At 40.4% G+C, this 23970-nt stretch overlaps 1 protein-coding gene across 1 annotated transcript in view; it reads right to left on the minus strand.

Annotated features, from left to right (window-relative positions):
* The window catches only part of LOC119729030 (adhesion G protein-coupled receptor E2-like), a 30505-nt gene that overhangs the window by 3153 nt on the left and 3382 nt on the right, over positions 1-23970 (minus strand). The window contains exons 5-34 of the mRNA XM_038201521.1: positions 23359-23555; positions 21495-21666; positions 18884-18997; positions 18300-18410; positions 17683-17793; positions 16423-16536; positions 15456-15569; positions 15215-15328; positions 14421-14534; positions 13328-13441; positions 12913-13026; positions 12587-12700; positions 12243-12359; positions 11813-11907; positions 11089-11325; positions 10582-10653; positions 9959-10094; positions 8976-9128; positions 8518-8602; positions 8263-8371; positions 7813-7862; positions 7191-7314; positions 6148-6257; positions 5180-5279; positions 4244-4394; positions 3689-3755; positions 2729-2792; positions 1805-1899; positions 1195-1321; positions 296-337 (exon numbers count right to left, since the gene is read on the minus strand). Of these exons, the coding sequence (XP_038057449.1) occupies positions 296-337; positions 1195-1321; positions 1805-1899; positions 2729-2792; positions 3689-3755; positions 4244-4394; positions 5180-5279; positions 6148-6257; positions 7191-7314; positions 7813-7862; positions 8263-8371; positions 8518-8602; positions 8976-9128; positions 9959-10094; positions 10582-10653; positions 11089-11325; positions 11813-11907; positions 12243-12359; positions 12587-12700; positions 12913-13026; positions 13328-13441; positions 14421-14534; positions 15215-15328; positions 15456-15569; positions 16423-16536; positions 17683-17793; positions 18300-18410; positions 18884-18997; positions 21495-21666; positions 23359-23555 (3437 nt within the window). The remainder of the gene's footprint in view (positions 1-295; positions 338-1194; positions 1322-1804; positions 1900-2728; positions 2793-3688; positions 3756-4243; positions 4395-5179; positions 5280-6147; positions 6258-7190; positions 7315-7812; positions 7863-8262; positions 8372-8517; positions 8603-8975; positions 9129-9958; positions 10095-10581; positions 10654-11088; positions 11326-11812; positions 11908-12242; positions 12360-12586; positions 12701-12912; positions 13027-13327; positions 13442-14420; positions 14535-15214; positions 15329-15455; positions 15570-16422; positions 16537-17682; positions 17794-18299; positions 18411-18883; positions 18998-21494; positions 21667-23358; positions 23556-23970) is intronic.

Raw genomic sequence — 23970 nt, forward strand, 5'->3', positions numbered from 1 at the left:
ACTGCATTTTTTTTCATAAACCGTTGTCAGTGTTGGACGATTTACAGTCTTCGGTAGCAAACGGGGTATCAAAATGTAGCTAACAACATTCCCCAAAGGTTTATAGATATGACGTTATCATAATTACGATCAGATTCAAAGTTATGACCCTCCAATGACAGTGGACTTTTTTTTAACGGTGTTTTTAAGAAAACAACACATAAAATGAGGGAAGGTCATCCATATAAACGAAAGGGATACATCTCATCTGCACAAAAAAATATTCAAAACAATTTCAAATTCTTTTTTTTAATACCTCAATGTTCATCACGCAGTGGGCAATGAAGAAGAACAAACCCTGTAAATAAAGGAGAATAAACAAAAATAAAGTGATTTATTTCAGAAAAATTACACTAGTGCCATTGTGAAACTAATTAGCAGTGTCCTCTAGTACAAAATTGTGCTTGTGGAAGTTTAATAGAATTGACAATACAAATTGAAGTTTTGAAATTGAATATGATGCCAAAACCATCATATTGCTCTTACAGGTAGGGTAGATTATTTTATCTTTTTTTTTTAAAGCAACAAAAATGCTCAAATCTAAAGACGGGTGCTTAACAACTAATCGGATGAAGTTTTAGCTCTATGAATGCATGTGTATTCCAAAAAAATAAATAACATTCTTGAAGTTTGATTTCAATTCAAAAGTTGCAGAGTCATGTTTTGAATTGCACCCGAAATCAGCATCCCTGACATGTTCTCATTCAGCTGATTGCAGCTACGCGATGTCACGCACTGAACTGACAAATAATAGCAACCGTGTGTGCGTGTGCGACACGTCAACACTTGGGCACACCCGCTCACAGATTCACCAAATTACAAAGCAAAGGAAATTTCCGAAAATGCGTCACCTTTTTTTTTTTACTTTTATTGTTTCTTCAAAATGACAACATGCCAGAAGGAATAATTTCACAGGGAGTTATTATCATTACTATCTTTAAAAGCTTTTTCGACAATAATTTGGTCAGTTACTTTTCAGATAGCTGCAAATGATCTACTGCAACTTTAATTACTGTACACAAAAAATAAACCATGGAAACTCATGAAAACAGCCAATATGTCCATGAATAAGAGCTGAAATTTTGAAAAAAAAGTAATTTTCTTTCCTTTTTGGGGGTGGGGTCAAGGGAAGAGAGGAGGGGGGTGTTGGAATACCTGCAGTGAGTTGCAGATGGCAAAGAGATAAGTGAAGACCAGTGTGTACTCATTGACGGACAGGAAACCAAAGACCCAGGTCAGTCCAAGCAGAGGGAGAAGAACGAGGGCAGCCTTCAGACCAGTCCTGGTAAAGACAGAGACATGGATGGGCCACAGAAATAAACGCAAACAAAGATGACATTTCATCAATTATTGAAATTAATTTCACTGACTTTTATCATATGCATGTTAGTCAACATGTTAGCTCTGCCCGCCTGTGCTTACTCACGTTCCTATCAACTTTAAAAAGTAAGAAAGTAAAGTCTGTTACAGGCCAATATCTCATCAGCGGGCGTTTAACTCCAAATTTAATTTCCTAGGCATGAAACGACCAAGGATATTTGTACTCCTCCTGGATGGGATGCCAGTCCATCGCAGGTTACTCCCCAGCTAATATCGGTACCCATTTATACTCCTGGGTGGAGAGAGGCAAGTGGGGTGAAGTGGCTTGCCCAAGGACACAACCCTCTGATCATGAGTCACAAACCCTCACCACAAGGCCACACTCTCCCTAAATCAACGTAGAAAAGCGACATATTTCTGTGCCAAGAATTGAGGGGTCTCTTACTTGATTTGTGAAGTATCGTTGTCTTTGCTCTTCTCCCTGGCAGTCATTGATGTCATCATCACCTTCAGTACGATGATCAGAACAGCAGTGTTCAGCTGTCGGAAACGACAAAAAAATAGTCTTACTTGGAAATTGTCCAGAAGAAGAATTTTTAGCAGTATTTCCATGTCTGTGTGGACCAATGCACAATTTCTTTAAATGAAAAAAGTTGGTGACCAAACCACAGAAATCAATATCAAACAACAAGATTGGAGCAGGATTTGAATTTGTCCACTGTCAGTCAGTTTCTTTGGTCAATCTAATATTTTTATTAAAGGATGAGTAATGTTGCGCATTGGGTCGGGTTCACCAGACCAAACCGACCAGAAATATTATAGATATAAACCGAATCCGAACCAAAACCGATCTAAACTCTCTAAAACCGAACTGACCTGACCCGACCCGACTCGACCCGACAACAATTTAAGGAAAACTGACCCGAACCGACCCAAAACCGAACAGACCCGAAAAAACCCTGAATATCTGGCTTGGGCAATTGTGTCCACTTTTTGTGCCTGAATTTACCCGCGTTGCGTGAAAATCTTCGCTCTCAGTATAAACTCAATCATACCGTATGGTACTCACTGTGCGTAATAGACTGCAAATCACATTTGGTCGTACCGGACACAGTGACTCTTCAATAAATATTGCACGTGTGAATTTCCGAACTGTTTCAGGTTTTTTATTTCAGTATATTTCTGGGTTTTTCAAAATGGCTTAACCGACCCGACCCGAAAATCGCAAACGCAAAATCGAAACCGACCCAACCTGACTGAAATGATAGACACACCAACCAGACCTGACCCGAAGTCAGTTTCGGGTCGGTTTCAGTTTCATACAACATTAGTTCAGATAATTTTTTTTCCAAATAATTAGTTTGCTTACAATGATCAGGATGCCCACAGTTGGCACAAAGATGATGAGAAGCATCTGCTGGGTCAGCCAACACCTGCAAATAGGAAGAACACAATTGGCTGAAGTGAATGAATATTCATGACTCAATTTGAATGCTTCACTTTATGATCTTTTGTACCGTTACGCCAGGCAAGCAATGATAAATTTACTGCAAACTCCCTTGCAGACTAGTGTAGTGTACCCTAATGTGGTATGGCCCTTAGCCTTGCTAAAGCTAAATCTCTACCTCAAATTTCACAGTAAATGAAATTTCTTCAAGCTCTAAACGTTCTCGTTCATCAGTCTTGAGCTGACGTACCCGCTACAAAGTTCCAGAGAAATTGTATTGTTGGGTGATTTTCTGATTTTTTTTTGGAAGTGCACAATGGATCCCATTTTAAAATGCGCCCAAAAATAAGACAATAATTTTCTGACAAACTTCTTGTTGGGTATGTGAGTAGATTTAATAATGGTTTATCAGAATTTATCAACTTTGAGAAATTCTTCAATGTTAACATGTTTTTTTTTTAGATTTGTTCAAGTGCGCCACTTCAGGGAACACGTACGTGGCCGAATTTGTGCCCAACTTCCGGACGCCACTGTTTCTGAATTTTCGGACTAAATTTCATGACATTGAAATTGTTCACAAAGGTTCAACAGCAAGCATTTTTAAGGTTATAGCACCAATATTTATCTGAATGAATTTGAATTTTGTCAATAAAGAGATTTGGCAACACTGCATGAGGAAAGTCAAGAGAAAACGTTGAAGTGCGCCATGTTAGGGAACACCACTATAATACAAATACAACGAATTGGTTGTTTCAATTTGAGAAACTTATAACCAAATAAACTATGTTGTATCCTTATTAATTCTGTGAAATCCACGCTTTACTTCCGAAACCGGCAAATAAACTTTGACAGTAAACCATTTCCAGGAGAGTCATCACTTACACAGTTCCGGATCCATAGTCCTTGAAGAAAACACCGAAGGATATACCAACAATGATCACTGGAGCACCTGAAATAGACCAAAAATTTCAACTTTCTTACCAAAGAAATATAAAAAAAAGCAACCAACCACATAATTCTCCAACTTTGAGTCACATTTTATGAGACTATTTTATGAACCACATATGTCGTTTTCTGCTCAACTCAATTAAGCTTTAGAATATTTAGGCCGGAGGGGCAATTTTAAACACCAAAAGGAAGAGATTATTCTTGGACTTCTTTCTCAACCAGTTCACGTCGGACGTGTTAACACGATCTGGCTGTTTTTATACACAGGCACTGCTGACGGAATAAGACGGCTGATGGGTCAAGACATCAAACATTGTCGCCACTTGCCTCCGGATGAGGTCTGAACACGCTAATCCCCCATTTTTTTTGTACACACACACACAAAGTCCGAGAAGTCTGTGCAGGCGGACGTGTGTTGATCCAACTGTCTCCTAAAAGAGAATTCGCAAGTACTCTCAAAACACCAATAATTCTCTCCCTGTTACCCACCCCAGCCAATGAGGAGGTACTTCTTGATATGGCTTGAGGATCCAAAGACGTGAACCAGAGCTAAGTACAGCTGAATGCCTTCCACTAGCATCCAACAGAACATGGCAGTCAAGGAGTAGTGAAGCACCACGGCAATGACTTTACACACCCACTGCAAAAAAACAACAACAGAAAAGTACTAAAGATGTTCCAGAGTTTGATTATTAGGGACAGCATCAGATCTGTGGTGAGAGGCAAATTAATGCTTACTTTTATGCCTTGTACCCATCAGCACCCGATTTCAAAAAACTTTATGCAATGGCATATAAAGTCACCATGCGCCACAATTTATTGCGTAAGTTGCGCAACATTCCACGCTGCGCAACATTTCAGTTATGACAACTTCACAAAACTTTCACAGTGTGTAAGTCAGCGATTTGTGCAACAAGTTAGGGCCTATGGTATAACTTGCGCAATAATTTTAGATGGCGTAAGTTGTGGCGTATAACGACTGAAAATGACCTTATTTTTGTAGCAAATTGTGATCGTCGTGCAGCCTGTTATTGTTATTGCACAACTTATCAAGGTTGATACAAGACACTCACAGCTTTGTGTTTGAAGTAAATAAGTTGCTATTTACTCATGAATGAGTTTTAGAGTTGCTACATGATTCCGAAGAAAGTCGGACAAAACTTTTTCAAAATGCCATCGTAAATGCTGTTGTAATCCGCGTCCAAGATGTTTAGATTATATAAAATGTTGCGTAGCTACAACAAGTTTCGTTAAATCGATCATAAGTTTATTGCGCAGCTGCGCAATTCATTTGTTGCGTAAGTCCTACGTATGGCGTACATTACGCACTGTTTCGTGAAATCAGCCGCAGGCAGAAACAATTATCTCATGGTAAAAGTAACTTACCAGAGAGCAGAAACACTGGCATTATTGTTCAGAACTTACCGCAATTTCATTCCGTTCGATGCCGACGAGGAAGATGAGTTGTGCGATGGCGATAGCTGCGGCCAGATGCATATGGACCCGGATACGGTCTGATTTCAGTCTGTACCACAGGAAAAACAATTGTTACAGGTGATACAGAAACAAAAACTGTATTTTTGGAACACTTTTGTTTTTATATTTTTTTGCTCCATGACTTCGCACCTAAATGCTTGTGTTTCCGCACCTTAAATGAACACTGATCTGATGCAAAAAGGTGTAGTAGTATCTTGCACCTCAAAAGTTTTGCCTTTTTTTTCAGATGACTTTATTATTTCTGCAACAAATGCTTAAAGGTAGAGTAGATCATTTGCGTCTATCCAAAAACTACCCGACCAAATTATTGTTGAAAAGCTTACTTGGTTTAAAGATGGTAATGGCACTAAACTCCCTGTGAAATGATTCCTTCTGGCATGCGGTCATTTTGAAGAAAGCAACAGAAGAAGGTCATTTCCAAAGATGAGTCAAGTGACGCATTTTTGGGAATTTCCGTTAGTAGTTGGTTTGTAATTGGGCAAATCTGCGAATGAGTCTGTGCAAGCGTTAACACGATGCACACACACACTTGCAATAAATCATTGGTTCAGTGCGTTACATCGCTTGGCTGCAATCGGCTGAACGAGAACGTGTCCCAGATGCTGATTTTGGCGCAATACCAAATATGACTCGGCAACTTCTGAATTGAAATCAAGATCCTAGAATATTGTTTTCTCAGAATATACAGCATTTACAGACTAAAATGTCATCGCCGGTCTTTAGACTTTGGACTTTCCGAAAATTAGGTTTTTTAATAAAAAATAATGGCTACCAGTCAAAAATCGGATCTAAGCAGCCAAACACAGTTAGGCTGCAGTGTCAGTAGTATCAACTATTCACCTGTAAAATATATGTATATTGACCAACTGGAGAGGTGACAGTATTAATCTACTGACCTGAAGAACTGGTAGATAGCGATGGAGAAGAAACAGCCCAAGATAGACAGGGTGCCACCGATGTAGGACAGGACAGAGAGGGCAGTATTGTGAGCCTCAGGTAACTTACTCTGAAAATAAAACAAAATAAAGATGAAAATGATCATAAGAATGGACAGAGAACTCAAGGAGAAGGGAGAATTTCAGCTGACGGGGCACCAATTGTAACATCCCCTATTAAAGTAGATCATTTGTCAGTTGTGCATTTTTTTCGTTTGACGCAACGAAAGTGCTCAAAATCTAAAGACGGGTGCTTAACAACTAACTTGATGAAGTTTTTAGCTCAATGAATGCTGTGTACTCCAAGAAAACAATATTCTAGGATCTCGATTTCAATTCAAAAGTTGCCGAGTCGTGTTTTGAATTGCGCCCGAAATCAGCATCCGGGACACGTTCTCAATCAGCCGATTGCAGCTACGCGATGTCACGCTCTGAACCAACGAATAATAGCACCCATGAGTGCGTGTGCGTTGTGTCAATGCTTGTGCGCGCACCAATTCACGGCTTCACCAAATTAATAACGAACTACTGACGGAAATTTCCAAAAATGCATCTTTAGACGCATCTTTGGAAATGACCTTCGCTTAATGTTTTCTTCAAAATGACAGCATGCCAGAAAGAATAATTTCACAGGGAGTTTAGTGCCATTGCTATATTTAAACCAAGTAAGCCTCTCAACAATTATTTCTCAGTTACTTTTTGGATAGCTGCAAATAATGTACTCTACCTTAAAATATTATTCCTCACTGCATTTGGAGTTTAACCTAACGTACATGTATCTTCATCTTTCCAATACTTATAGTTTCCCACTCATGAGTGATGGATGTGGGGTCAAACCCTGATGTGGAAGATGGTGTTTGTGTTCTTGGGCAAGACACTTTACAACAATTGCCTGTTCACTTCAAAGAGTACAAGTGCAAGCTTATCTCAGGCTGCTTCAGTTAACGCCTGATGAACAAGGGGATTAATTGTGAAGCATTTTGAGATCAGAACAGACATTGTACCTGGCTGCCGTGGACGTCCATGAGGATGGCAAAGTTGGTCAGATGAGAGCAGACGCAGACGGTGTGTGTGTCGTTGCTGGATTCCACCTCACATCCCGCATCATTCCAGCGGTCGTCAAGATTCCTAGATGTGGGAAAGAGGCAACCGACAAGAGATTGTAAAGATGGAGATCTGCAGATATGCCATATGTGACTAACTCAAAAAACAAAACAAAAAACATCTTAAAAGTGTGGCTCTGAGAAGTACAAAAGGTAGTCACTTGATTTGTTAATAGCTCTGCAGCCGATTTCATGAAACAGTGCGTAACTTACGCCATGCGTGGGACTTACGCAACAAATTTATTGCACAGCTGCGCAAAAAACTTTCATCAATTTCAAAAAAACGATCAATTTCACGAAACTTGGCTTAGCCGCGCAATGTGTAAAATAATCTAAACATCTTGGACGAGGATAATACAGCATTTAGGACGGCTTTTGAAACGATGTTGAGTTGAGCCCGGAGTAGAAAATAAAAACCTGGGGCAGCGTTGGGTTTGCCTAGGGTTGAGTTCAACCCGGGTCGAGTTGAACCCAGGTTGAGAGGCTTCAGTGTGAAAAGGATTTTAGGGAATAATGGGCTTACTCTGCTGATGTGTTGAGGAAGACACAGCTTGTGTTGTCAGCATCTACAACCTGGAATGTAGATCAGTCAACAACAAAAAGATTATCTCAAATCATTTACACTAAGTTAAATCGATGTGTTTTATATCTTCAATTTAAAATAATTATTTTAAACAAAACAATACCCATACCGAGTCGAATCACATTGTCATGTAAACTCAATTACGAAACTCATTTTGGTTAACTTTCCCCAAAACAAAACAAAATTGAACATCAATTTGAACTCAACTAAATTTCATTTGCCCTGAATCCACGTGATTATTTATATTTTTTGGACTCTATTTAAGAAGAGAGGACTCAGCATGTTTTTGAAACAACCAAAGAGCTAAACACGTCATAAACTGCGCTCATCATCATCATAAAAACCAACATATATTGATGCATTTATTAACCCTCCAGAACTGGATCGGACCTGTTTATGTCTGAAGACAAGCCTGATGGGTGTCTCAAGATTCTGGAAATCACTCTCTGGTAAGCCCAGGACCCGGAGAGATAGCACATCAGTGTTGACATAGTCCTTCCTGGGAGCATGAACAAAGAAGAAAAAGAGAGCAATCTAACTTTAAATCTAACACAAATAAATTTTTAAAAAACACAGCTGACTCGGGCAAGCTTTATGGTAAAGTGATATAGTTTTAGCACAAGTAAGCAAAATTTTACGTCCTACCTGTCTTGGTTTTCACCCTTGTCGTTACCCAGACTAAACAGCTCACCAACAGAGGAAAACCTTCCTTTCATGACACCCACATAGCCTACCGCAAAGAAATAGACAACTTTAGCACATGAATTGGCTAAGCAAGATTTTCGCAAAGCACTGATCTTTATCAAAATAGGTCCAAATAGCACCCTGCTATCTAAAACTTTAGGGCCCGTCATATCTGGGACGAGTTCTGAACAATACTCAATACTGATAACTTCATTGCGGGAGATTGCGGGAAGTTGTTGAGAATCCTGCAACTTATACCCGATACACTGTCCGCAACTTGTCCGGAGCTTTTCCCACATATGAACTGAGATGCGCCCGTAGTAATTCCCAGGAAAAAATCTTGTAAATGTTATGCTAAAAGTAATGTTTTAACTACAAATATTGAAGAATAAACAGTCTTTTATGAATGAATTTATTACCAGTGCCATTGCCGTCAGCTGCATCCAGCAAGTCCTCTGGTAGGACGATACTACTGAGTGGAAGGCCATCTGCGCCCATCTCACCAGCAGCCCCACCCAAGAAACTGTCTTGCTGATCCGTGTCATTGCTTCGAAATACCGAGATCTGGAGCTCTGCCAGAACCACAATAATAAAGTTTTTTTTATGGATTTGAAAATCGGTTTGTAATATAGGGCATGGTATTTGAACTGAGGAGAAATGAAAGGAAAACAGACCTGCACCCGATTTCACGAAGCGCTGCGACGCGTCACAACTCGAGCTACGACATGTACCATGTTACAGCTCAAGACGCACCGTACGATCCATTTCACGAAACTTGCGATGTGTTGAATGCGCCATAAGTTCCTTGACAACGGCTTAAAACACGTCGCAAGTTACGACATGTCTAGTATAAGAAGCGTCCTTTTTTTAGCCAGTTTAATGCCATAAAATTACACAAAGGAGACTATAATACCGAGACAATGTGTGTGAAGTTTTAAATGGAAAATGAAATGAAGTAATTATGAATTAGCCTGGAATATTGCAGTTGCAATTTCAAAGTAGCTTTACAGTCCACTGAGAGCTTGTTTTCCTTTCAAATTGCATCACACGTCCGCCATTTTGTGTTACAATTTCAAAACTTTTTGAGAGAAGATCCGATGACTCTTTGTTGAATATCAGACGACTATTTAAAATACTGTACGCTGAATAAGTACATATAACAGACACCGAGTTGTGCTATAATACAACTATGACCCGTCGCACTTACGACATGTTTTGTGAAATGAATCGCAGGACGTGTCGCAGCTGCGATGCATCGTAGGGATACAACGTGTCACAGCTCTGCAATGCAACTAAATTTCAGATGAGTTTAATGAAATCAGATGCTTACCTCCCCAAATAAACATTAACAGAGCTTGACAACCGTAGCTGTCTTACAAGAATTCATCTGAAAGTCACGTACCTATGTTTTTGTCCTTGATCATCAAGCTGGTGTCGTCTGGGTTGGTGCCCAGCTGCTGGGCCTGCTGTCTGCTCACCACGTTGGCCATGGCCTCTGCTGAGGTGATCATGGTGGTCACGCTAGATGCTACTTTTTCCTTCAAAAAATAATCAACAAACCATAAATAACGTGTTGTGTGCTTACCAATCGTATTAATTAAACAGTGTGCTCTGTCGACTGCCAGACTGCCAGACTCTAACTGGTGTAGTTGTTTAAGTAAAGGCGGCTCAGCACCAGGGGGATTAGTTTGAAATGTCAAGTTAAACCAACTGGTTCTTCTCAGAACCGCACAACTCACAGAGAGATATCATTCACATGGTGTTACCGCAAACATCCCATTCATTGATCATGTCCACCATGCAAACCTACGAGTCTAATTTTAAAAAAAAATCAACAAAAATCCAGTTTATGGACGACAAAAGACAGCAACATTTTTCCGAACAGTTAGTATAACTTTTCCATAAGTGCCCTAAAATGGTCCCAAAGTTGTGCCAAGCCGAGCATGAGACACAAATCCTCTTTCCCACGAGCTGATTTCGGCATTATTTTTTTGACTTTAAAATGAAATTTGCAAGCATGCTTACAGGGTTGTTTGTGTTCTTCCAGGCATGGATCTGAGATTCGTCCACCACATTGTTGATAGTTCCTGCACATGCCTATACAACAGAGAAAACATTGGAAACTGGATTAAGGATGCATGTGGCCAAAATTTAAAACAATGAGGTGAACAATTTTAGAAGTGTTTGTGGAAATGTGACTATTTCTAAAAGTGAAATGGTTCAGAAGAAATAACCAGTGATCTCACGCGAAGACAATAATGATCAAGCTTCTTCAGTTGGAACTTCAACCCAAGATCTCTGCTCACTAGTGTAAAAGTCTTGACGAGTAACAAGCAGGTTGTGGGTTCGATTCCAACCCAAGCAAAGTTGTGAAATTTTGGTTCTCAGAAAGCACACACAGCTTACAAAAGTTACATCATTGAAAGGCATAACCCAACATAAAAATCACATCTCCGATTCCTCGCCACAAAAATCCAATCGTTTGTTGAGTTATTCCCCGTCCGAATATTTCTGCTCGTGACAGACTCGTACCTTGGTCAGATCTTTGGCCGTTCCCACGTCGAGATTCTTCACAGAGCCCACCACCTCTGAGATGACGCTAAGACTGTTGGTAGCCACCTCCATGTCCCCTGGGTAGATCTGCTTGGCCTTCCCTCCCCCTCCCTCTGCCCCCGCCCCCGCCCCGGGGATCTTGGTGATGTTCTGTAGAGTGTTAGCTAGGTCAAGGACGTCCCCGGCACTTGCGTTGCCCGACTTCAGGAGCTCCGCCTGGGAGGAAACCGTGCAATTTTCTTCATTTTTTACATAAAGTATTTTTCTGTTCCATTCAATTAAAACATCCAAACATGCTAAAACTATCTTGCAGTCACTTTCACAAAACCATGCGCAACTGTTTAAAGGCAGAGTATATCATACGCAGCTATCCAAAAAGTAATTGACTAAATTATTGTTGAAAAGCATACTTGGTTTAAAGATGGTAATGGCACTAAACTCCCTGTGAAATTATTCTTTCTGGTATGCTGTCATTTTGAATAAAACAATGAAAGAAGGTCATTTTCAAAGACGCATCTAAAGACGCATTTTTGGAAATTTCCTTTAGTAGTTCGTTAACAATTCGGCAAAGCCGGGAATCGGTGTGTGCAAGCGTTGATGCGACGCACGCGTGCGCGCGGTTGCTATAATTCATCGGTTCAGTGATGGTGTCTCTTTTCTTTGGAGATTTTCAGACCTTTGCGGAATATGATTTTGGACATACCTTTCCGTTGATTTCAGCAAACGCTGGACTGACACACTGCGATAGGTCTGGGTTGCTCCACGTGGCAGTCAAATCGCACAAGCGCGAGGCATTGCCTGAATGTTAGCGGGAAAACACAAAATCACATGAAAGGTAGCAACATTATAGCAATTCGCAAAATGAACAAATGAAGAAATCTGCAAATGACACACTGTGATTTCATGGGTTGCCGGTCCATCCCAGGTTACTCCCCAGCTAATGCCGGTACCCATTTATACTCCTTGGTGGAGAGAGGCAAGTCAGGGTGAAGTGGCTTGCTCAAGGACACAACATATGACCAACAGCTGGATTTGAGCCCCTGACCCCTTGATCACGAGTCAGGAACCCTAACCACTAGGCCATACTCCCCTTCAGATTCAAGAGATATAAGGCCAGTAAATGTGGGTCTTACCGTTAGCCCCCTCTGGGCAAGATTTCAAGCTAGTATGCCCAGGTTCGGTGTCATCCCACACCAAGCCACTTCCCTCAATCCCGTCTGGACCACCTGCACATATAGCCTTTCTGTCCTCTGCAAATAAAATGCCATAAAATTTGCTACGACTTTATAGAGTAAAAGTACCCCCGTTCTACCGAGTTCAAAAAAATATAACACACATAGGTCGATGAGAAAGAACAAGTTGGAAACACATACAAATCACTCCGTACAGATTGACGAATTAACAACTGAATGGCTCTCTTGAACTAACACTTGCATATGCAGTGAAAATCCCCAAAATATCTCCCTGTATATCTCACCTGCTTCACAACGATCCCCAATGAAGCCCTCTACACAGCGGCATTGGAATCTGTTGACGAGATTATCACAGGTTCCTCCGTTCAGACAGGGATCACTGGAACATTCATCGACATCTGTGATAATCAGAAAGGAAATTGCCGTCATCTGTTTATAACTTTTGCAAGTTTAGGATTTTGTTTAGCGAAATTTGAGGACTTTATTCGCAAGTTTGAAATTTTAAACCTTGGCCCTGTCTTCGGTTTGGCTTCAAATCTGTCTCCAGAAATATTTCCCGTAATTATAACACCCATTATTATCGTTCTAACTGAAATAATTATTGGTATACCGGTTTGGCAGTTTACACCGACGTAGCCCGCTTTGCAGTCACAGTTGTATGCATTCACTTTATCTACGCACTTCCCACCATTTTTGCATGGATCACTGGAACACTCATTAATGTCTGTAAAAAAAAAAATCATAAAAACATCACATTTTACTTTTAGGTCTGATGAAATTTTCATACTTACTAGTCAGTAACATGTTCTTTATCTCTATAGAATTTTTACGAAATTGAGCGAACCACATATTGTTAAAAATATTGTCATAATTTGGTCACTTTCTTTTTGACTCACCCTGTAAAACAGGAAACATTCTTCTAGATTACTTTTTTTAGTGCATGAATGTTGAAGATGAAGATGAGTATATCCAGCTCAAGAAAAAGAAAATTGAATTTAAAAAAAAAGGGAAAAAGATAAAGTTACCATTTTGACAACGGACTCCATCATAGCCTGTTAAACAGACACACTGGTACTGGTTGACTTCATCTATGCATGTGGCACCATGCTGGCACGGACTACCAGCACACTCATCTATGTCTGAGACAAAGGAAAAGTCCGAAAATTACTGTCAACTTTATCCGTTGTTAAGCTAGAGAGAACAAAAATTGTTATTTTTGGTGCAAATTCAGTTTTTGATATATGGGAGGGGGACTTTTTGCCATTCCGTCCCCAATGACAAAACAAAAAAATATTGCAAATGTTTACCACCTCTCACGCGAAACTTCTTCAAACTTTTCATATATTTTTGCAAACATTCCCCCCCCCCAAAAAAAATTTCTTGAAAGCAGGCTTTTGTTGCAAATTACTTATTACTGATTCCTGCTTCAGTGAAGTTTAAAACAGATCTCGAAAAAGAAAAAATTCTTACCACTCTACAGAAACAAATTAAAAACTGACAGTTTTTAGTCGTAGAGCTATATATTACATCACTAGAGTGCTGACTTGATACAAAGTACAAAGTGATGCCTGCTGGGCGCATCCATGTGCACAAACCTATGGAAAACTCTGTTGTACGGCTATTTGCATATCTGCGTTTGTATGCTATACAGGTGCGATATTGAAGCCGATACGCTCAAAACTGAAATGCACAATTGATAATGAGCATTTCATTTTGCTCTGCACAAACACATAAATGTGTGCGTGTATCCCCTGCAGATAATTTTTTCCGTAACGTTTTTTTAACAATATGCATAACTGTATGTTTGCGTATGTTGTTCTTCCACGTTGCATTTAGAGTACACTTTCAAAATTCACTCCAAGTCATTTTATTATGTTCTAGAAACACGCACATGAATTCAAAATGTCTGCGCACAGGACGGCTTCAAAGTATCTCCGCGCGTAAGAATGAGGAGTCAGCGCTCTTGTACAGGCTCAATTTCACAAAAAATAAGACTCCTCTTTCTATTGGTAAAGTTTTCAAAAGTGAAACTAATGTCTAAGTCCAACTTATAGAACATATCTACATCTGCAATTTTCTACTTTGTTTCGTCAAGTTTTGTTTTTGTTTTTCACGTACTTTCTTCGCAGTGTACTCCTCTATAACCCAGCGAGCAGTTGCAGGAATAGCCATTAACAGCATCCACACAGATCGCATCGTTCTGGCACGGACCGCTGAAGCATTCGTCAATATCTGTTAATAAAACAAAACGAAAGGCCAAGAAAAGTTAAGATTTCAACAGTAAATAGGTCCTATCTCTGGCGCACGTCAACAGTTTGTTATACAGGTTATCCCATACAAAAACCTAACAGTCGAAAACCAATTAATAAAGGTATGTAGCATGTGAGTTTTGGAATATTTTCAAATTACCTCTTAAAGTCAGATAACCAATCTACCATACAAACTTGATGCATTAAAACAAACGCTATGCTTCATCGAACTCAAGGGTTGAAAATCGTCTTGGGTCACTTTCCTTGAAAGTGAGAAAGCGCAGTGAGAGAAACACACAGAGGATTTATTTCCTTTGTTCAAGAGTAACATGTGACTTATTCTACCGGCTTCGATTTGTAAACTTGATAAAAAAAAAGGGGACCAAGTGGTTTTCAAGTCCCATATTGTGATTACTGTATCTTTTGAACAAAAACATTCTAATGAAACCAACTCAAAAGCATTTGGAAGACCAATTATTCTACTCAGCCATACATTAGACACGATTTTGAATACCACTCCCACTTTTCTGAAAACATGCGAATTCAATAAGGGTTTTTTTGTGGGACAACCTGTAAACAGAAAGTTAGTTTCTGTCTCTTTCAACCAAAGTAACAGTCATTTTTTTCTAAGGCTTCATTTCTCTGGGCTTGCAGGACAGCTACCTGTTTCGCAGTTGGTGCCTTCGAAGCCTGCGACACAGGCGCAGCTGAATTCATTAATGTCATTTTGACACGTTCCGCCATTGAGACACGGATGACTGGAACACTCGTCAATATCTAGGATTGGAAACGGAAAACATCAGATTATGAAGTCAAAAATCTTCGAAAGAAGTTTTCTAATTAAAAACAAAAAAGTTGGGAGAAAATTCAGGGAAAAAATGTTTAAAATGGCAAACATGCTTACCAGTTTCGCATTGGATTCCGTCGTAGCCTGCTATGCATACACACTGGTACCCATTCACCATATCAACACAGGTTGAGCCATACTGGCAGGGACCACTAGCACATTCATCAAAGTCTGATCAAGGATACAAACAAAATATTCATATGATCATTTTTACACTTTGGGACATGATTATTTTTGTTTCTAGGCAAATTGTTGTATAAATAAATGAAGGGTGTCATAAGATCAAGCTGTATGTCGATCAATATCAGGAATTGCCAACAAACCGAAGGAAACGGTTCACTAGAAGTTAGGGCAGGGCATGACCATTCACAACTAGGTTGTTTTTTAATCACTGTTTATCAATTCTGCATATCTGTCAGCTAGGACCGTTAGGTAGAGTAGATCATTGTCATTTGTGCATTTGTTCCGTTTGAAGCAACAAAAGTGCTCATAATCTAAAGACAGGTGCTGAACAACTAACCTGAAGTTTTAGCTCTTCAAAAAGACAGCATGCCAGAAGGAATAATTTCACAGGGGGTTTAGTGCCATTACCATCTTTAAACCAAGTATGCTTTTCAACAAGAATTTGGTCAGTTTGTAGTACAGCAGTACTTTGGGAGTCTTGAGCTCTAGCAGCGCGGAGTCGTGAGGCAGCGCGGAGTCAGCCACACATCAGAGAGGGACACAACTTCATGGTTTCACACTGCTTGGCTGGCTTATTATTCAACATGAATATTCAACATGCTATCGGTCCAATCACTACAAGTTACATTTTGGATAGCTACAAATGATCTACTCTACCTTTAAGTTGTTTAAAAATGTTTGATCATAAATTGACTAGAATTCATATTCACACTTCTATAAACCACGGCATCAACCAACAGGTCTCGATCAGACTTGCCATAATTTATAACCCGAGAGAGGGTGTTTAATTTCAAAAAGAAATGAACAAACTATTGAGCAAAGATGTCTAACTACTGCTTACCGGTCTCGCAGTGGACGCCCACGTACCCTGGCAGGCAGTGGCAGGCGTACGCATCAACAAGGTTGTCACAGTTGCCGTACTGGCTGCATGGATTGCTAGCACACTCGTCAATCTCTGCGATCCATAAATAGTAAAACACAAGAACAGTAGCAACAGATTAAATGAATTTGTCCGGTGCCTGGAAGAAATTCGTAAGGACGCAAAATGTCACAATTCGGGTTTTTTGGGGTTATTGATAAAGCTTGGAAATATCTTTCATTTGATACACATATTGTCTCAAGGGGCTACGTCATTCTGACGTAATTTACAGTAAACAAAGGACGGAGGCAAAAGGTCGTAAGCGTGTAATAATAATATAACAAAAAATGTTCCAAGCACCCTAACGTCCCATTTAAATGGGTACGCAAAGCCAACTTTGTTCCCGGCAAAAAGACGTTAGGATTTAACATGCCGCTTAAGTGCACGTTTAATGCAAGGCGAGTTCACGTTTAAGGCAGATGGAGTTCCTGGTTAAAGGTCGTAAGCAGAAAACATTAAATAACTTCAAAATTAAGTAATATTTTGAAATAAAAATGCACATTATAAATTCAATTATCAACAACTTTCACGAGCCCAAATTTCAGCTGGATGTGATTTTTCATTTAGAAAGGGGAGCGCAAAACCTTTGAACTCGATTATCTGCAAAAGTGTTTTTTGCCTGCCTGGGCTGCTTACGTCCTTATCCTTGGCACACAACGAATTGCTCTTATATGCAACACGGATATTTACTTATCTCCGAAAGGAAAGCTTATCAAACTCTTCGCCTATAGCAAAAATATTTCTGAGCTAACAAACATATTCGTGAAGTGAATGATTTGAAGTGAATAATTCGAAGGACACAATTGTCACATTTTGTTTCTATGAACATTTGTAGAAACTCCTGGAAAAACGTGGGAAAAGTTTCTTGGATGTGAAAACAAACAAAACTGAAACATTTGGAGAATTTTTTTGAAGAAATTTAAAATAAAAGTGTGGACAATTTAAAAAATAAAAAATTAAAAATGTTGCCAGCTAAATAAACAAGTTGCAAGTATTCAGTAAATACTTGTCTTAACCACTTCACGCCAGGTTTAATTTTTTTTCAAAAATTTCGAAATTTTCAAAAGGCAAAATTTTCAAAAGGCAAAAAAAAATAACCAGCCAGTGCGAGTCATCACGGCCTTCATCACAAACTGGTTAAGAGGTTTTCCCTCTTGTAAAAGAACTGAGACAATTCTGCACCTGTTTGACACTGTGCGCCTTCGTATCCCGGACAATGGCAAGTGTATCCATCGACCGCATCGGAACAGGCTCCACCATTCTGGCACGGGGAACTGCTGCACTCGTCAGTATCTGGGGATGACAATAAAAAGTTGTGAGTAGTAAGAAACCTTGTCACCCAAGCAACAGATATGCCGAATCTCATCCAAGCTAATCCCCTAAGACATCTAAGGTCCATTCTAAGGCCCATGGCACGGGCGTTAAGAACAGTGCTGTGCCACTGACGTTTGGAATGACGACAGCCCTGTCATCCAAAGGATGGTGCCAATGCCGGAACTCAAGATGCCGGGGCGAATGGTTCTAAACACCGTGCCATCCCTGTGCCGAATTTTAGAAAGTCAAATGAACTGAGTTTTCTAGATGCCGGCAGTAGCACGGCATCTAGAATGGGCCTAGGCTGATACACTGGCTAGCCACTAGTGGGCACAACTTTGAGCTACTTGGCTCATCATCTGCTAAAGCTAACCCTTACCCTGGATCAAGCTAATCCTCGATCAAGCTAATCCTGGATCAAGATGGCGTGGTGAGATGAGTAGACTTGTGAGGAGGGTCAACTGGAAGAACCAAATGCATCTTACCTATTTCACACTGTAGTCCTTCATAGCCGGCCATACATGTGCACATGAACGTCCCGGTGCCGTCTTCGCAATTGCCGCCGTTTCGACAAGGGGCACTAAAACAGTAGTGCACTAGTTTGCAAAAAAACAAAAGAAAATTGCGTCGACTATAGTCTTTGATCGTCCAGTGTTTTAACATTCAAGACTTTTTTTCAAGCAAAAAGACTGGTTAGGAAGATGCCGATGTGGGCCTGCTATATAACGTAGTGGATAGATCTTGAACGCTAGTCTATTGGTCTAAGGTTCAACTTCCGCTAATATTTCTCAGCTAATGCAAACTTGTTTTGGCTTGCTCTTAAAAAAATCCGTGGTCACTTGGTAAGATATCATCACTAAAAACCAGAAGGTCGTGGGTTCAAGTCCTGCCCAAGTTAGCTTGTGCAGCGTTTGTAAATCAAGTCAGTAATAGGCAAAACTCAATGTTGAAAACTTGTTCTGAGGTTTTATAACACAGAATCTGCAATTGATTCAATTTCTTTTCAAAAGTTTTAATCTGGACTTTTGACCAACCAAAAAATGACAATTCCTATCGGCTGGGGTGTTACCTTCCGCGCAGAGAGTCCCCTTGAAGCCTGAGTCGCAATTACATGAATATTCATTAATACCGTCGACGCAGGTCGCACCATTCTGACACAGGTGGTTCATACACTCGTCAATATCTAGACACAGGAAATATAATGTAGACGTCAAGAAAACAATCTGCACAAGTTGAAAACTTCTCTAAGAAATACTGCAAGTGAGACTTGCGCAATCCCCCTGGCATGCTGGTAGTTTTTATAAAGTCAGTGTCCCTAACCAAAATGAAAGATTTCTATTGTTTTAGCAAGACTATCAAGAACAATCCACAAACCAAATTTCAAGTTCCTCAGTAAAGTATTTCTCAAGTAATCGTGCTGACAAGAGTTAACCTAAAAACATACATACAGACACACACACTAGCACATTTGTTTCTGGTGTAAAATCGAGGATTTTCTTTTGTTCCTCTTCCCTGTTTATACTTTTTTGCAACAGCTCTCATTGGTTTTGTACACGTTTTCAAATCGAGGTCGTCCTCGATTTGGTTCCTGTCCTCGATTCACCGATGATGTTGCACATGTGTGTCCTCGATTACACCATAAACAAACCCGCACAGACACACAGAAGGAATACGCTATCGTAATATCCCTCTCCGGTTTACAGCCAGTGGGATAAAAAGGCGGGATTCCGGTCAAAAAATAAATGAAATAAAAAAATGAAATAAAATAAAATAGTCCACTACTTTGTGGATTTAATAAAAAAAAGTATTCTATTCAACGTATTTGCTCAATCTATGCACGGTTTACACTTTACAGATAGATTTACAACATTTTACTTGGAAAAAGAATACATTTTGACATTTTGTTTTCTGTTAACCAGTTCACGTTGGATGACGTGTATACCCGCAAAGATTTTGCGTGTATCTGGCATCTAGGTTCGTTAAAAACAATCCCGCGCCTGGGTCCGGTCATTGTCAAAATAATCCCGGCGCAAACTGGTTAAACTGTTACACTACTGTTCATGAACCAAATACAATTTATGTATTGTGGTGCTACACCAGGATTTAGGTTGGACTGGCACTGCATGGTGCAGGGTTACTGAGATCTGTCATTGGGTCAGTTTTGGTGTGTGGGTGGGGTAGGATAGGTGGTTGGTGTGTAGTGTGTTGGACTAATTGCCTCCTATAACTATAGACTTTGTGCAGGAACGTACGGTAGACGGTGCAGTGTTGACTACTCACGAGAACCATGAGTGAGGGCCACGGCGTGTGCATGCACCCGTTTACGCATACGCAGCACGGTATACATATACAGTGGAACGCCGCTATAACGAACATCGCGGGATCCACAGAAAATGTTTGTAATAACGGTTGTTCAGTATAGCGCTTTTAAGCTGCTGGCGCTCTAGTACTCACTTTTCAATAAGTAGCACATGGGGGGGGGGGGTGATTGGTTGGTGGGAAAGATTGGTGGGGGGGGAGGTTGGTGGGGGGGGGGGGATTGATAGGTGGGGTAGGAAGGGTGTAACAGGCTGATCCTTTAATCCCATTTGACCAGTTAGTAGCCGCAACTGTGGGGCAGCTGGAACATGCAAAGTGAAATTGTGGAGACGTCTGCAGTTTGTTAACTGACAACTGTGCAAGGTCCATTGTATGCAGAGTCCTCGCACAACTAGGATTGGGTGATGTTAATTTAAGTTGTTGGCTAGACGTGCAAAGACATTGTGGTAATAAGTGCATGCATGCTTCGTGCTGTCACAAATGGCCTGTCGCAAACTCGGTGACGGTGCAGTGAGCATGCGTGGTGACGACCGACGTTACCAGAAGCCATCTCAACGTACCTATGTTGCACGTTGGTCCTTCAAAACCCGTAGCGCAGGCACAGTCGAACCCATTATGGAGATCCTGACAGTGGGTTCCGAATTCCCCGCAAGGCCAGGGATTGCACTCGTCAATGTTCTGGCCGCACGCCTTGCCCTCCCATCCCGGGGTGCAATCGCAAGAAAAATCAAGGTCTACGTTGGTGCAATTGCCCCTGTTCTGGCAAGGAGCGGAGGTACAGCCCAGCACCTCTTCATTAGCAGCAGGGGAGGAAAGTCGGGATTGTTTTTTTTTTCTTAATTTAAACTAATTGAGTTTTTATTAAAAAATTGGAAATGTAACATTTAAAATTGAAATTATATTATCACCAATGCAAGTAAACAAAAGTCCTCACTAAGTGAAGAAACCTTTCGACTTCAGTCGCCATGGCAACTAGTAATTTCTCTCATCTTTTTAAAGTCAGTTTATATCTATACTAGCAGGGTTCACCCATAACATTTTTCTTCACTAGCCAGCCGAACTAGAAACCAGACTTTAACTACCCCGCGGGCCTTTTCACTAGTCTGCAATAGAATGTTTTGCATTTCTTTGCTATTTTTATTTTCTATTTATTTATACGATAGCAATTTCGGTGCAATAATCGGCTGGGCAACGGCATGAAAACAGCCGAATGCCCGTCAGTGTCAGCTTACTTTTTTCTACGTGGCTACGTGGAAAAGTTGTACACCTTATCTCAATAATTTTGACTAGCCCGCCGCTGTTTTGACTCGCATTTGGCTAGCAGGCGACCGCTAAGGTCGAACCCCGATACTAGTGGTTACCTGTGGAGTAGACCAGTCGGAATCCCTGCCCAGGCTCTGCGGCACCTTGGAAGGTCAAGAACGCCTCATTGGTGGAGGAGCTGACATCGTGAAGGGGCGACACACGCTGAACCTCTGTCCCGCAAAACTGTGCCGCAAGTCTGTCGGACTGAGCACTTGTTCCATCATAGACCTGTGGTTAGTGAAATTTCACGGAGAAAATAAAACAGCAATAGTCAATAAAACAGCAATAGTGCCTCAGTAATGACGAGTCAATGACTCGACTCGAGTCCGACTCTTGTTATGAAACTGCCACTCAAAAACACAAGTGCCCCTCTCAAATTAACAATATTGTGCACAATTTAGAGATGAAAAACTACCCCTCGAAAGCACAAACACCCCTCTCGCAATAATAAAATTGTGCCCCTCGCGAGGTAGAAAATCGGGACATTAAAACCAATAGTGCTCCCCTCGCGATAACTTCTCGAGATGTAAAACTGCACCTTGAAAGCACAATTTTATTCGTGCCCCGCTCACAACATTAAAATTGTGCCCCTCTCATGGAAAACTGGCCTTTAAAAATAATAGTGCTCCTCCTTACGCAAATAAAATGCCCCTGTTCCATTTCATTATCACTCCAAATATAAAATTCGGACTTTTTAGCGTATGCCTCTAGACTGGCAGTTGTACTTTTGAACTAGAATTAATGGTTTTAAAATGTACTTCTAAATATACAAAGCCCAATAAGATAGAAACAGAAAATAATTCCCTACATTTTCAAAATAATAAGCACGTAAAAACATACTTGGTAAAAATATCAAAATACCAAACCAAAGTTTAGGCTGAAATTACCTCGTTCAAAGAAAGATTTAATTATTATATGAGGATGCAAAAGAAGCGAGTGATTTAATTGATGGGAAGAGACAACAGGTGCAACAGACACAGCGGAGATCTGCTCACAAAAACGAAAGACAAACCGCTGTTACTGAAAAGGAAATGAGTTTTAGCACTTGATGAACAATAGAGCAGCTGGAAAGCAAGGCTAGCTTAGCCCGAGTAGGTGTGTGATGTATCGCCCTAATGTTTTCCGTCACGTATGCAGTGTCATCAACCGGCCTTGGTCGTGAATCCGGGGGCGGATCCGAGGAATGAAAAAAGAGGGCGGAGAAGCTCTTCGGAAATCAAAGTTTCGTTCCTTGTACTTGGAGAAAAACTTCAACTTTGTTTTTTTCACTGGCGGGACCATTATTCTTGATCACTCATTACAATTTTCACAATGTTAAGCAACAAAAATATTGTCTTCGACACTGATACAGATGTTAACAACAGCCACAAAAGCAGAGAAAATCTTTTCAATGTTTTCAAATAATTCTCCTCAATCTATTAATGGCTTCATGGTCAAAAAGGTCAAGAATAGAATTTTTAAACAAATACAATGAATGAACAGACTGTATTAACGAAGAAAACAAATCACATAGGGATGTGTGTGAATTGTTTTCGTTTTGCTGAAAGAACGCACACCTTTTTTTGTGATCCGTGGACAGAACTTTAAAACGGTGGTTGTGTTTAAAATTCCGTAACTTGAAAAGTACAAGTGTGATTTGAATGATTCTTGTACTAAAAGAAAGCTTATGAATTGGGCTTTCATATCCTAGATTTTCAAAGTGCTACATGAAGAACTTCACTAAAATAATAGTCCTGACATTTGGGTTTCGTTTTTGTTTACTCACCTTGTACTTGACCAAAATCAACAAAAAAGCCAAAAGATCCCCCTTTCTTGGCTTAAAAACCAGGGGATAAAAATTACATGGCATGGACCCCTTAAACATCCAGAAATTTGTACCAACTATCAAACTGGCATATGTTGAGGAAACAACTCATTTACCAGAACATTGGATGCTGTGCAATCGCTGACAGAGCTGAGGTCGAAGACTTCAAAGTCCATGTCGATGCGATAGCCTGACTGGGTCTGGAGGGTCCAATCACAGGCAATGGAGGCTGGGTAGGTGCCGGGATGGAGGGGTGTCTCCAGTGCCCCTGTACCATCAGTTGGAACGTCGATGGTTATACCACTGCAAACACCTTCAAGATATTTACAATGAAAAATGTTGGGCAACTCTTAATCTAAATCTGTATTGAAATAATTTTGGCCAGCTTTTTAAAGGTAGGTAGATCATTTGTCTTTTTTTCTTTTCTTTTTTTGTTTGAAGCAACGAAAGTACTCATAATCTCAAGACGGGTGCCGAACAACTAACCTGGTGACGTTTTTGCTCTGTGAATGCTGTGTATTCCGAGAAAACACAATTCTAGGATCTCGATTTCAATTCAAAAGTGGCGAGTCATATTTTGAATTGCGCCTGAAATCAGCATTACATTCTCATTCAACGATTGCAGCTATGCGATTTCATGCTCTCAACCGACGGGAAAAAAAAGCAACTGCGCACGCGTATGCGTCGTGTCAATGCTTGTACGCACCCATTCACGGATTCGCCCAATT

This window comes from Patiria miniata, unplaced genomic scaffold (genome assembly GCF_015706575.1).
Source record: "Patiria miniata isolate m_02_andy unplaced genomic scaffold, ASM1570657v1 HiC_scaffold_20, whole genome shotgun sequence".
Taxonomy (NCBI): domain Eukaryota; kingdom Metazoa; phylum Echinodermata; class Asteroidea; order Valvatida; family Asterinidae; genus Patiria; species Patiria miniata.